Source organism: Colletes gigas, unplaced genomic scaffold, assembly GCF_013123115.1.
Source record: "Colletes gigas isolate AHSC1104 unplaced genomic scaffold, ASM1312311v1 Colletes_gigas_Sc00008, whole genome shotgun sequence".
NCBI classification, from domain to species: Eukaryota; Metazoa; Arthropoda; class Insecta; order Hymenoptera; family Colletidae; genus Colletes; species Colletes gigas.
The window spans coordinates 2,026,487-2,040,939 of record NW_025106637.1 but is presented as its reverse complement, the minus strand read 5'-3'; the positions used below and the strand labels follow the sequence as shown (position 1 = coordinate 2,040,939).

Genomic DNA, 14,453 nt, shown 5'->3' with positions numbered 1-14,453 from the left:
CATTGGCGGAAACCTTGATGGCACTCGATGCGCGCGAAATATATTCCCGAATTTACATGAGGAAGCGTTTCTCAAAATTTACCACCGATACACTTCGCCGCGGCAGTATCTGTCAGCTAGGCAATTATTCGTAATTTAACGCATCTGTTAATTTGCATTACCTGCGTCGTGCTTCTGTGCCCGGTGAATTTATTACCGTTAACGATGACGAGTTTTAATTCGAGGATATTAATTTCGATTTATCCGCGCTGCATTGGGCCAGAGATTATTCAACCAGAAACGATTTTTGTTCGAAGCAGAAATTTACTTTTTTCCAATTAAATATCGCGTATTCTCCCGTTATTAAAAATATCAAACTGTTCCTTTCGACGGTGTTCGTACTTCTGACGGTCGGTTCGAGCGAGGAGTATCGACGAAATTTTGGCTGAAAATGCACCGACGTGCGGTTTCGAATTTGTGCACCGCAAGCGCCTCCAGCTTTCCTCTACGCATCTCGACTTTCGTCCATACGCGACCAGAGAAAGAGAGAGATAGAGAAAAGCCTTCGTAAGCAACGAGACTAGCGCGTTGGTCGTTTAATTTTGCATTCCGAAGCATTGCGAAGTAACGTGACACTCGTCGCCGATCTTAGATCCGAACGTGTCCGTTTTGAATTCGTTAATATCACCTGACGACGATCCGTTCTTGGCGTGCGTTTCATTTCTCAGTCGCCGCGAAGCAGAAACGACAATTACGCGCCAGCTACCGTGACTTATCGAACGAAACCAGGTGCAAATTAAATGGAAATCAAAATGGTTTAGAAACAATAGTTCTCTCTTTCTTATTCATACGTTATTTTATTAAAATTGTCTAAGAACTTAAGAAAATGCAGACGAATAAAGTAAACGAAGAAAGAAAGAGGAAAGACTGTGAGAAATTGCCCGATAGAAGTGTGATTTAATAAAAGTTAATTGAGATAATAAGAGAGCAACTCTTACTCTATTAGAATGTCTTATTATTCCCGATTTGCTTCAGTTTTAACTAGTTTTTAATCGCCCCGAGCAAGTCTGACCAGTTTCTATAAACGATATACCCGTATCGCGTAATTTTTACCAATCTTTTCTACCTTATTTCTCATTTCCCAAGGAAATAAAAGTATCAATCACCTTAACTTTAAACGGCTCGACGAAATAACAGCACGAAACACGCTAATGGTATCTGCAGTGCGTATATAAATATTGGCCGAGTGTTCATAAATTTTTAATTAAAAGTAATTTACAAGCGAGCGATATGCAAACGTCAAGGTCGTTCGAAATGTATGTTATCCGGAATTTTCGAATAAAAATACCGCCGGAGACGAGGACTTGCCATTGACCTTTCGCGGGTTTAGAAACTTGGCTCGGAGTGGCGGGATATAAATTTCACGGAATGGAAAAAAGTCTCTATAACCGTAAAATAAATTCGTTTAATCGGTATTCGTTGAATGCTAATAACTGGTTTTCGAACTAGGAATAAAGATAATTATCTTTCTTTATTCGATGGTTGATTTATGTGCAGCGAAGCTCTGGAATACGAGGAAGAAGCGAAGCGCAAGGGGAAACGGATTGTCTATTGTCAGACGCGTCTGGCAATCAATATCACAAGTATCATATCTCTGTAATTTTTCACGCGTGCATTGTATTAATAATCCGACGAAAATTATTTAGATCGATACGAACTTTACAGGAACAAAATCAATGAACACGCACACGACGTCTTTTAAGGAACGCGTCTCCTTTTCCACGTACAATTATTTTTATTTTCACACGAATCGTTTCCCCGAAACGTTCAGCGAAAAAAACGCACGAAGCTGCAACGTTTAAAAATGCAATATTCCGTGACATATCTCGCATATTTTTGTACACCGTACGTCTCGCGGAAGATATTTCGCACATTAATTGTAAACATTCGCGAGCGCAAGACTTGTTGAATTGTTCCGAATCGAATTCGAGATTAAAAAAACCACGAAGCCCGTTTAACCTTTATTTGCCAGTGTCCAGGCGTCGATACACGAAAATGTTAATAACTTACAAACAGGCAGGAAAGATTCTTCGAATTTAATACACCGCTGGACGGAATAATAATTTTTGCGAAATAACCTGTTCGCGGATGCACGAAAGACGACTGTGATTTTGCGTTTTCACGGCCGGTTCCGAGTTTCGGTACGAAATGAAAATTTTGAAACGGATTCTATTAATAACACCGTATTAATTTCGTGTCTGCTAATCGGTCGATTAAACGCAGTCGAAATAAATTCGTTTGCAGATAAAATAACTATTATAATTAAAAATTATCGTACGGGGGGAACGAAATTAGCTGTGCATTATGGAACAGGCATTAACGTAAATTCGGGACCGGAAAGTTCAAGGATACGTCGCTAATTGCGATTTAGAGATCATAGAGACGGCTCATTTGATCCGTTATCAGTGACAAATGAAAATTTGTTCGTTAAAAATTAAACGCCTCTTCTCAACAAGAAACGAGATAATAATGGTTACACAAAGAAATGTAATGATCTTCGCCCACTTGAGAATCGGAATTTGGATCATCCAGTGGATTTAAACACCTTTGATCCCCATCGACGAACCGATCGTTTTATTCGGTTCGTAAGAATTTAGTTCTTGTATCGCGGGGAACGATTCGAACGGCGCCAAACGTTAAATTTATAGTCGATGGGCGATAAATGGCTATCTGCTTTTCGCATTTCACATTATCGTTGACCTCTCCTTTGAGGAACACGACAGACAACTCGTGGACCGGGGCACGGAATTTAAAGAAAAAACTAAAGGAACGTCAGGTTTGGTTAAACTAGACTAAAATATCTGATGTTTCTGTTAACTCTTCGATGAAAGAGTTTCCTTATTTTTATATCGCCGGTACATTCGAACAAAAAGTTCTCCGCTGTTTGCACGCGCGCCGGCAGAAAATCGCTCGGTGCGTTTTTTAAATAAATCTGAAATATTCGATACTTTTTTTAATTTCGTATATCGATTGTAAATGCTGGAGCGAGCGGCGACAGTTCGTTCACCGTTTAATTTCGCAAACACTCTGATTAATTTGATCAATATATGCATAACGAAGTCCACAGGAAGAAGCGGCGAGCGCAACGCCGTTATATTTCCGCCGGTATCGCGATACACCGCGCGATTGTCAATGTCAATGGTAGAAAGAAGATTCACGATTGTCTACACCTAGCCTCGCGGGCTAAAAATAAATGAAATATGTATATATATTACATAAGGTCGCTGCGCGATAACGAAGCCCCGGTATCTAGACTTCTTTTCGCGCCGTTTCCGAGCAGCCGTTCTTAAATCGTCGCGAACTGTTGGATACAACAGCACTTCGCCAAAAGCAGGCAAAAATATACTGTCAAATAACAATAGTTTTCTATAACGTTAAATGGACATAAAAGGTTTGGCAAACTTTAACGAAGCGTCAAAGTTTAATCTTCGAGAGGGACTTCAAGATAAAATTTAATTCATTTATTTACTTAGTCTACTGTAATTTATCGTTCAAACAATGTTAAACTTTAGATTATTATATTTATTTAGAACAATTTTTCTTGTTCCCTCGACTCAATTTAAGGTTCGTGAAACTTGAATTTATTAAAATCTTTTAATATTTCTCTAGCTTTGAGAGGAGCTTGATACTAAAATATTTAAATATATTAAATTCTAGTTAGACAGTCCGCTAGTGTTGAAATTCAAGATTTAGGGCAAATTTTTATTGTTTCGCTAGAAACTAGAATGCTGATAAGTCGATGACGAAACTGCTCCGACAGTCATTATTCACCAACAACGGATCGAGAGATCAACAGCCGTGCTGGTGTGTCTAACTTTTAGAAGATCCATTTCTTAATCTACAACTTTGGTTCGACAAAGTTTGAGACCATAAGGAGGAAGTTGCGAAATCGTAATCGCGGAGGGTACACGAGTGCTTCCATATCGATATTTTAAATTCTAAATTAGGCTCGCGAAGGGGTTCTCGTGGATGGTGGACGCGGGAGTACAATGTACTCACGGTTGTCACGGATCCCTGGACCATTCAAGAAGTCGTAGAACTTGTCACGTTACCGGCGAACCGACCGTAGCACATCCTCCGCGGAACCAGTTGTCGCGAAACTTTTTTTCCCGCTCTTCGGTCGAGATTACATCCCGATACCGTAGCGATCTCGTAACCGCGTACACTTGGCGTTCTCGTGCGACGAATGCCCCGTTTCTATCACGAAACGGAACCCGCGCCGTGGCACACCGTGATCGCTGTCACTCGTACGGTCGAATCGCGTTCGCTGGTCCACGTGTTCCTCTGTCGTGCCACCTGCCGCGTGATCGAACGACGATCTATCGTGGATCGCCGCTGCCGGGCCGCCGGTGACCCGCGACGGTACGATCGACGATCGCGTGTATGGATCGGGGTACGAGAGCGCGTCGTGAATCGCAAAACAGGGCGGCGGGATCATGGGGCGACGACGGAATGGAGACGCAAAAGTGAGCACGACCGAACCGAGCCGCTAGCACGCACCGACTGAACGCGACGCGGAGGCGAATGGATCTCTGGTATCGACCACGGACACCGAACTTCACCAACACCGACGCCTCCGCCGCAACGACTGGCTACCAACAGAATTGGGCGGTATACGAGATCAGATTTCGTCTAAATCGGTATTCGATTAAAGTTGCATTCGCTGGAACCAAAATCACCAACGGTGGGGGACAGTTTTTTAGTGGGGGGGAGTTCAGCATGACGAGAAAATTGAAATTTCATATTATACTTCGTCTCTCTGGACTGTATCCACCTTCTAAAACACGTCCTGTGAACTTTATATCGATATGTAATAAATTATAAATTTTTTGAAGGCAGGAGCTTCATCAGTAATATGGAAAAATTAAAATTTTATATTATATATCGTCTCTCTGGACTGTATGTATCTTCTAAAACTTCTAAAAAGCTTCTGGAAGATAGAACTCCATCAGCAAAAAGGAAAAATTGTATTATATATAAAAATATATATATATATATATAAATTTTATTTTACATTAGGTCTCTGGACAGTACATGCCTTCCAAAACGTATCTTGGAAATTTTAAATTGGCATACAATGGATTATAAATTTTTTGGAAGAAAAAATTCCATCAACAAGCTGAAAAAAATTGAAATTTTCTTTATTATGTTACTTTTTATAACATGTCCCTTGAATCTCATATATCGATACGATCGTTTGAGAAAAGAAGTGCGCGTATGTAAAAGCATATGACCCAGGAATAAGGATATTTTCACGATAGATTTAGTTTCGATGATAGATCCGCCATTGATCCGCAACGTGGAGCGTTGAACGTGATATTTCGAAGACTATGCACCTGCATAGTTCTGTTTCTCCTGCATTCAGAATATTATCAGCGTTCTGTATAATGAAAGGCCTTGTTCTTTATGCGATAAGTGTACAGAAATCATCTTTATCCCCGAATTTTTTTCGTCCTCGAACAGGTGCGTGGTTGAGGATATCCTGTCACCACTGTTGTAATATGAACATGGAAGTTGCACGCCGCGAAGTTTGCGCAGCTAATCATTCGGAACAGTTTTACGACCTCGTTACTAGTATGTACTAGTCACATGAATGCTTTGAAGCGCTGTTCACGCGATATTCTTAAACGATATTTCTCGATCAGACGATCTGGGGTTCAAGATCCACGTAAATTTCAGTCGCGACTTCGATACGGTAAAAATTTAGCTTTGCAATTAGAAAGTTCAGATCGTAATCCAACCTCTTGAAAGAATGTTTTATTTAATTTCACTTAAAACCTAACATCAATACACCAAACTAATACGATATAATGACACCTTATGCAACTAATTATTTCGTTTCTTCCATTTCTTTTCCGCGCCCGACAAGAAATCTAGAATCAACGTCATTACGCTCCCAGGAACAATTCTGAAAGTAAGAATGACTCCAAAGTGGTAAATCACGATCGTAATAACGAACAGTACGTTTTCAATTAACTCCGTGCAACCCTATGTTAAGCCACATACCCCGTTATTTATATTTTTTAAATATATATTTAGGTTACTTGCAATGACTGATTCTGACCTAAGAATGGCGCTTAAAGTAAGAAGGCATCTAGGTATGGCGTACTCGGTATAATTTCTTCTTATCGCTTTTATTATTTCCTTCGCTGCGTACTCGGGCGATACTACTTGAAATATGTATGGAAATCTATAAGAAAAGCTAAGTCCATGATACCGTTTCTAAGATTTAAATAAAATGTCTTAAAACTTCGATTTGTAATTCAAAATGGAGGACCATTCACCTGTACTCTGGATCTTTAGCTAGTCCGGTGTCTACGTAAAATGGATAAATAGTCGTGAATTGTATACAAGCAGACCGAGGATCCTGACGAAACTCATCGCGAAGCCCATCCATTAATCCTGCCAACGAGAACGTTCAGACATTTTTAAAACTGTATTTAAGATTTTGGTTTATTTGGCGAACGTCGAGAAAATAGCAAGAATTCTCATACCTCTGGCTGCAAACTTCGAAACGCAATACGAGACTTTTCCAGACAACCCGTAAATCCCGCACATGCTGTTTATGCTCACTATATGCCCTTTCTTTCTCCTTATCATGGTTCGGATGAAACCATCGATCGTCTGAGACGAACATTTTTATAAACAGATTTACAGATTACAGATTCAGGGTTAAAAGTTATTTTTTGACCCTCAGAAAATAGAGAAAGATAAACGGGAACGTAAATTCTTTAAACTAACGACAAGTTGCCTCTTTCGTGCGTTTTCTATCCAGAACACACTTGGGGTCAAATGTAACGAGTTAAACATTTTAAAGCGTGTCGGACACTTACGTAAGTGTTGGTTACAGGACGAGGAATAACAATTCAAAGACACGCATCGATATTCTAGTAGTCTAGACACGCAGTAGACATGTGCAGTTAGCAAAGTAACTCGTCGATGTCATAAAGTTCCTTTTCCTTAGCGATTTAAAATTATAATACAAAAATCCCCCCGTCCCCCAAGTGTGCGTCTCTCCTCTGTTTTCATCGTTTCATCATTTCTTATCAAAATTTTAAAAGTATGACCAAAAGCAAGCACTTGTACAAGTAAACATAAAAAATATACTTTCTGGTAATTCTAAATTTCAATTCACGTTCGTATCTGCTAGATTATCATACCCAGACTTGAGAAAGAACATTTACATTGAACGTCGGCATGATATCATTTAAAGACCCGTAAAAGAAAGAACTATAATATAACACGGCAGCATTGTTAATCAGGATCGATACATCTGGTATACGCTTTTGTTCCATTCTGTCTATGGTCCTGGATACCGCCTCCCTATCAGACACGTCGACGTTAAACCCGTAAGCCTAGGAAGTTCAATATTATAATGGAATTACTCTTCGTTTCTCGACATCTTCTCTTACTTTTCCGCCATTGTTATACACGGCGTTCATCGTCGATTCGAGCTCATGGTTGTCTGTATCCCAGCAAATGATCGTGCAGCCCAGATTACCTAATTGTATGGCCAACTCTCTACCAATTCCGTGCCCAGCACCGGTAATCTGACGGAAAGATATCGCGAATGATAGTGAAGGGTCAACAGTATACTGCAGCGATTTCTAAGCTTCTTGGTACAGCAAAAATTTTTATTTTAACCCCAAAAATAAAATCTAGATTGCATTCTTAATTTTATCCACATTTACCAGCACAGTCTCTCCCAACAGATTCTTTGGTTTAGGGGGTATCACCATCCTAACAGCTGCAACCAACATGGCGGCGGTGATCTTCATCGACAACAGGAAGAGCTCATAGAGCAAATACAAATGAGTCGACCTGATTACATCCCTTATCATTTCTATTCTGAATATTTTTGACACTTCCATCTTGTAAAATAACTAATTGCTTGATTGATCGTTACGACGAACGGTGACTATGTTATTCTTTTGTTTCGATTTTATTCATACGAAATGAACTTCTTGGACGTGATGGGTTCTACATCGTTTATAGGTAATTAATTTGAGACTATATACATCGGTATAATTAGTAAACCTAGGCCAAAACTTAATTAAATAATAAATTGCATTTGAATGCACTTCCGGACAAGGACTGCATCGCCATCTACCATAGAACGTCCAAGCTTGTCGAAAAATGGTATACCGCGTCTGTGCTTTTGCCTTATTGAATTTCGGACCTGAAAATTCGGAGGTGATTTTAGCGTTCTCTTCTCATGGATGGTTGAGAAATTATTCACTGAATTAGTATTGATAGGCAAACAGCTGTAGTTTTGCATAAATGTGAGTTGACTATGGAAAGGATTAAAATTTATTTCTGAGTCAATGAAAAAAGTTAATGAAAAAATACATTAGGTGAAAGGTCTATAGAAATCAGCAGAGGCTAATAGAAACCAGAAGTACTTAGCAGGGTTCAATAATTATCACTAGTTATCAGTAGTTGTCAGCAATGATCAATTCTGATCGTAGTGGCTTTCATGCGTCAGCAGTTGTCAGCAATGTACAGAAGTGGCCAGCAGTGATCGCTATTAGATCACTGTTTAAACACTATGTCTTTTACCTGCAAAAATATTCGGCTATATCCTTTTAAAAAATAAAGTCCGACCCATACTTTATACTACAATGCCATATATTTAGTTCGTCATAACAAATTGATACGGTTATCACGAAACATGTCGAGGAAAATCATTAATAATTAATTTCTGCAACAATTACTTCTTCTGTTTCGTTCATATTATAAAAATACACTTATTGAAAAATGCTACAGCGTGCACGATACTGGCAAAGAGTGGACTCTCTTTTTAATTTATTAATTTTCAATCTCAAAGTATGTTGGTTTTGAAAAATCATAAACTACTACTACTAACTTCGTAAAACCTAATAACTGCATTGATTCATAAATATACTCGAAACGAGGATAGTTTAATCAATGTAATTATGTTATTTCTCTATGAATCAAAGATAGCGGACTGTCGGAATAAAAGTTTCGTTTCCGGAGTGCATTTATGCTTGTTTTTTTACTACGAACAAGTAGACGGTATAAGGTTTCCCGTCTATGTAAAATGCTCGTTCAGTGGAAAGGAGGCATTCTGATCCTTCGTGGCAGAGGATGTTTTTATTCCTTAATATCCGTGATAATATCGTCGATTTTTTGATTCGACAATCGTTCACTTCTTCCGTACGATCGTCCCGTTAAATGTGATCGTCAGCCATGGACATACGCGGCATAGAAGTTACGAATCAATTGCGTGTAAGTAAGAACGTCCGATCTTCTAACTGGACTTTCCTAGCCACTAACGTAGACCTTTCCTAAGCACCTAGTCGTGTTTAACAGTTTCGAATGAGGAACATTGTAGGATTATCACGTTTTAATATCCATGCACTCGTTCATTATCATTCTTGCCCGGTTTTAGACATTACTCTCAACATTTCTGTAATCGTTTTTATTTTAAAATGCAAGGGTAACGTTCGGTGCATCGTTCGATTAGTTCTGTAATAACTTCGCGCACGAACACTATGCAACCGTAATTGTCGTGGGAGATCGAAGGGATAGTGTACGGGATATTGTAAAATTGAATAAATAACGAAAATATTAGGTCTGTCGGTTCTTTTTTTTTTGCAGTTTAAACTTTGCAGTTCGATAACGCGAGTTACGTGGTATTTAATTGTTAGTCGACCTGTGTAGAATTAAAAATATGTCGTGTAATTCATCCATACCAGTCAGCTTTACTATGTCTCACATCATAGTTTGTTAATATATTTGTTATTATTCTTTCAGAGCGCCATTCGTGCTAAACTACTAGAATTAGGAGTACGATACGATGAAGAGTTACCAGATTATATTTTAGTAATGGTTGTAAATAAAAAATCTCGCCAGCAAATGCACGATGATCTGAATCTGTTTTTGGAAAGCTGTACAACACCGTTCGTCGATTGGTTGCACGATCAAGTATTGAAAAAGTTACAGAAGGTCACTGTAGCAAAGAAGAAATCATTGAGAGAATTTGTGCCTACGGTTGTTGTTAAGCAGGAAGAGGAAAGGAAGAAGAAAAAATCATCTACAACCTCCTTCTTGGACGATCAGGTCATTATTCCAGCTATAGACAAGCCTTCTAATAAAAGTGTAAAGGATGACAAGTCTGTCAATAAACAAAGCATGAAACCGTCTGTGTCTATTCAGAAGTTGGACACAGTTCCAATTAAAATTATAGATAAGTCCGCAAAGAGTGCAAATCATGAGAATAAATTGGACAGCGGGATAAATCATAGTGTTCCTCAACAGTCTTTGACAAGAAGAATGCAATCAAATGATAATCAAAATGGAAATACACCTAAGGATATATCCGTCTTTGAAACTTCCAACATTAAATCTGGAGAGTCTCATGTCGAATCAGAAGTGGATAATACATTGTCTAGAAGTCTAAAAAGGCCATTGGAAACGTCAAATAATTATCGTGATAATTTAGAGAAGAAACAAATTGAAATAAAACGATCAAAGATCGAAGGGGAGGAAGAAACGGCAACAGAGGACGGTACAAAGAAATTGAAGTCTTGCGTTAATAAACCAAAGGTTACCTCTGTTGTTTCTGTTAAAACTCGCCTTGGTATAACATCACCTAGAAAGAAATTCGAAGTTCACAGAGAAAAAACGGACAACGAGAGTCGTTACAAACAGAACGAGAAGCGCGTCGAGAAGCATCGTTTCGATAATACTCGCAACAATAACTTTCAGAAAGGACGAAACTTCGATATGGACGAACGTATTAAGAGAAACCGTGAAACTGAATTGAAACATAATGAATTGGACAAGGCTGGCGATATTAAGATTCGATTATGCAATTCCAAAGTGGAGAAAGTACCTAAAAGTATAGAGTTAAGAGAGAAGGTGAATGTTAATTTAAAATCAAAATCGATAGAGAAAACGACGGGCACGATTAAAGATCGTTTAGGGATTGCGAGTATCAATAAATTGCAAAAGCAATTAGGGAGTAAAGAACCGCCGGAGTTTAAGAGCAAACTTCTAGAGCAGGATCGTGATACCTTAAGTAACAATAAAAACATAAAAAATAGATTGGGACCATTAAAGAATAATTTTAGGTCGGTAAGCATTAAGGCTGGTTTCAATTCGGCGATCAGACGATCCCAGAGCAGCGAGGATGACGATTATTTGAATCTGGGCGCGGAAGAAGAATTGGACGATGTCGAGCAAACCGCGGGAAATTCCGGACCTATCAAATCCCACATAATAGCTGTAAATAAATCCGCGCCGATCAAGACTGAAAGAAAACGATTAAAATTGTTGGATAAAACGAGCAAAGAGTCCAGCGACGCGGAAGATATCGATGATACTAAGATACCCAGCAAAGTAATCGTAACACCAAGACCTTTGAAACCGCTACAGCCTACGCAAAAACGTGCTACACAGTCGCTTCTGTTGAGAGCTGTCGCGGAGGCCAACCAGTCTGTCGTTACGCAAAAGAATCCGGAACCGTGTTTGTTGGATAAAAAACAAACGTTGAAACGTCTTAAACCTGCTGCCGTTCGAGACGTGGGTCAAAATTTATCGGTTCACCTTAATTCCAACAAGAGATTCGTCATGGAGAAGATACAAGTTGAATTGAATACGGATGTTACGGAAACAAAATCGAAGTCTTGTAAGTACGTTTTCAGGGCATAAAAATGTATTTACGCCTGGAATTTGTTTATATAATTAATTTAATATTGTACGGTTTCTAGATGTACATCAATCGGTTACCGACGAACACATGGGGGTTGTAATGTCATTGTTTCAAAGGAGCGACGACAACCAGAAATTTTTGGTCACACTGAACGGATACAATAATAATCTTACGAAGGAGAAAACGGCGTCCGATGACGACGAACGTTTGGAAATGGAGGTAGCTATTAGCAACGCCCTCTAAATTCGATCCGATGCACATTTCTTGACTTTCTTTACCAATTCAATTAGTTATCGTTTGATACTACTTTTATAAATCGTATTTGAAGGTAAATGAAGACGATGAACTTGTGCTTTTAACAACACAGAATGATGTGTATGCTCAGAATGAGTCAGAAACATCTGTTTTTCAAGTAACCGAAATGGAAGATGAGGAGGACGCGAGTGGAAAAGAAAGAGCGGAAGAGAATAACGAAAATTGTAACACCGAGAATGTCGAGAAGACTACCGAGGAGGTACCGAGAAAGAGAAGAAAATTAAGTCCTATTGTGTATAACAGATCTCATTCGCCCAGCCCAGCGGACGCCAAGTCCAGCACGATACCAGCGAATCCAATATTAACCAAACGTAAGTAACGTGGTTACATCGTTTATTAAAAACACAATATGAGAATTCGATGTATTTGTATTTATTACTCCTACAGGTTTAGACAAGAAGCCATTAACCGAAAATGCAGTAACAGTTATAGACAAGTCGAAGGAGAAGTGTAGATATTGGCCAAATTGTACGTTAGGAAATAAGTGCGCGTATCTTCATCCGCTCGTTATGTGCAGGTTGTTTATTTATCCGATAGATTTAATACCGCCCCCGTATCGCAGTCGTTTAATTATTTTGTTTTCGTTGCAGTGCGTTTCCTGCGTGTAAATTCGGAGACAAGTGCGCTTACAAACACCCGAAATGCAAATTCGGCTTATCGTGCACCAAGTTGGGATGCGTGTTTTCACATCCCGCTCAACAGTGCAAGTATCATCCGTTCTGCACCAAACCGGCTTGCCCGTATTCACATCCGCCGCCAGTGGCCGTCGAAACGACGAGTCAAAGAGCGAAATTCACATGGCGCAGACGAGACTGAGCCACAACATTGTACAGATATACAAATTCCCCCTCCCTCTAGCGTTAGGTCAACCAAAATATTGGACAGGGATACAATCACGATCTGAACATTCCGTTTTCAACAAAGCGAGATTTAAGGGGTTACTACAGAACACGGTAGCTTTTGATCATTTTTATGTCAAGTATTTGTCCATTTGTCTCCCTCGAAATCGTACAAGTTTTGTCCAAAACGGTATACCCAATCACGTAGAGTCGCTCCGTCTGGGCTAATGAGAAACGCGAGCTAATTAGTAACAAAACTATGACGCAAATAATGGTTGTATCAAGTTGAAGCGATGTGTCTACAAAATGGCATATCAAACTATAATAATTGTAGTAAATATTTTCACACTTTAAAGACAACCGAGTTGAGATTATGTTTCGTTTGTTCTGTTATGTATCGTAATAAAGTCGTATAGGTCTGTGTTTTACCAAATTGATGTGCGCTATTTTAATTTTTTTTCGTGTTACGATGGAAAATGACTTATTTTTTAGCCTGTCGTAATGTCGTACCCCCTTAAAAGTGATAACGAGATTTCTAGAAATGTATCAGTAGATCAATACTGCCAATTGCGCTGGGACGCATACTCGAAAACTCTCATTTTTTCACTCAGGAATTTATTAAATGTTTTAATTATCCCCGAAGCTTTGTATCGTGTTGTCGCTACGTATTACCGAGAAGTAGGGTAACCGTGACAAGTTTTATCTGACCGGACATGTATTTTGTGTACGATTTATTCATAATGTGAAAATTGTTTGCGATGATATCCCTGTCCAGATGGAAAAGCGATGTTCTAGTTTGTACAGAAAGTACCATTCTTCCACGAGAAGAAAACTCGTCGTGTTTAGATCTCCACCTCCTGTTGCAGTCCGCTGACTCACAGGTATTGGTCGAAAACGGTGACGAAGTACGGTGACAGCCAATCAGCGGGCTGCAGCAAGAGTGGGGATGTAAAGAAGCTGTGTCTTCTTCTCGTGGGAGGACAAACGGGTATTCTTTCGATCCCGAACTTCGGAGGAATTCTCGACAGTCTGTTCTCTCTTAACCTGTATTATATATTGGTTATAATATCGTATATCGGTACACGCGAACGGACGTGTACCGATATCGTGACACGGCTTGCACTTGTTGAGTAACGATCAACATTTAGCACTGTAGCTTTATCTTTTACCATTCGCGACGTCCAGTCGAATGGACTGCGAATCCTGTTCGTTTCACTCGGTGTACACGTTTCATGAAATACTCGACGTTAATACATACACGTTTGACAAATAATACAAATGATACGTCGAATGGTGAAAAAGACACGTACTCGATTTATCGAACGATACCGAGTCGGATGCGTTGTATCTTGCATAATAAAAAAGGGAAACTGTTTCACGTGCACTCGAAATTATTACGAGCTCTATTTATTACTTGATGGCTGTGCAATAATCATCGTAATGATTTCATTTTCAATCGAAAAGCACTTACACTGATTTATAATTTATGTTGCACGCGAACGTGGCACGAAATAAAGAAACAGGTACTTTTATTATCCATTCGAAACGCTAATTAACGCGTCCGGTCCGTTGGGTATTATAAA

The 14,453-nt window shown here is 39.3% G+C and overlaps 3 protein-coding genes across 4 annotated transcripts in view; 1 reads left to right on the top strand and 2 right to left on the bottom strand.

Annotated features, from left to right (window-relative positions):
* The window catches only part of LOC122396876 (A disintegrin and metalloproteinase with thrombospondin motifs gon-1-like), a 91,316-nt gene extending 86,790 nt beyond the window's left edge, over positions 1-4,526 (bottom strand). The window contains exon 1 of the mRNA XM_043395605.1: positions 4,039-4,526. The gene's annotated coding sequence lies outside the window, so the exon portion shown is untranslated. The remainder of the gene's footprint in view (positions 1-4,038) is intronic.
* The window catches only part of LOC122396877 (zinc finger CCCH domain-containing protein 14), an 87,704-nt gene extending 73,879 nt beyond the window's left edge, over positions 1-13,825 (top strand). The window contains exons 1-6 of one of the 2 annotated variants that reach the window (XM_043395606.1): positions 9,119-9,288; positions 9,817-11,692; positions 11,775-11,935; positions 12,045-12,342; positions 12,419-12,548; positions 12,622-13,825. In XM_043395606.1, coding sequence (XP_043251541.1) covers positions 9,250-9,288; positions 9,817-11,692; positions 11,775-11,935; positions 12,045-12,342; positions 12,419-12,548; positions 12,622-12,847 — 2,730 coding nt within the window. In that variant the 5' untranslated portion in view covers positions 9,119-9,249 and the 3' untranslated portion in view covers positions 12,848-13,825. Of the gene's footprint in view, positions 1-9,118; positions 9,289-9,816; positions 11,693-11,774; positions 11,936-12,044; positions 12,343-12,418; positions 12,549-12,621 lie in introns of those variants that run through there. The other variant, XM_043395608.1, reaches the window with a different exon arrangement.
* On the bottom strand, positions 6,320-7,910 carry LOC122396975 (estradiol 17-beta-dehydrogenase 11-like). The gene is made up of 5 exons (XM_043395773.1): positions 7,731-7,910; positions 7,452-7,589; positions 7,200-7,394; positions 6,534-6,663; positions 6,320-6,441 (listed from the first exon to the last, which is right to left on the bottom strand). Exons 1-5 carry the CDS (start codon positions 7,908-7,910, stop codon positions 6,320-6,322), a joined length of 765 nt encoding a protein of 254 aa, XP_043251708.1.
* Positions 13,826-14,453: the final 628 nt, after the last annotated feature.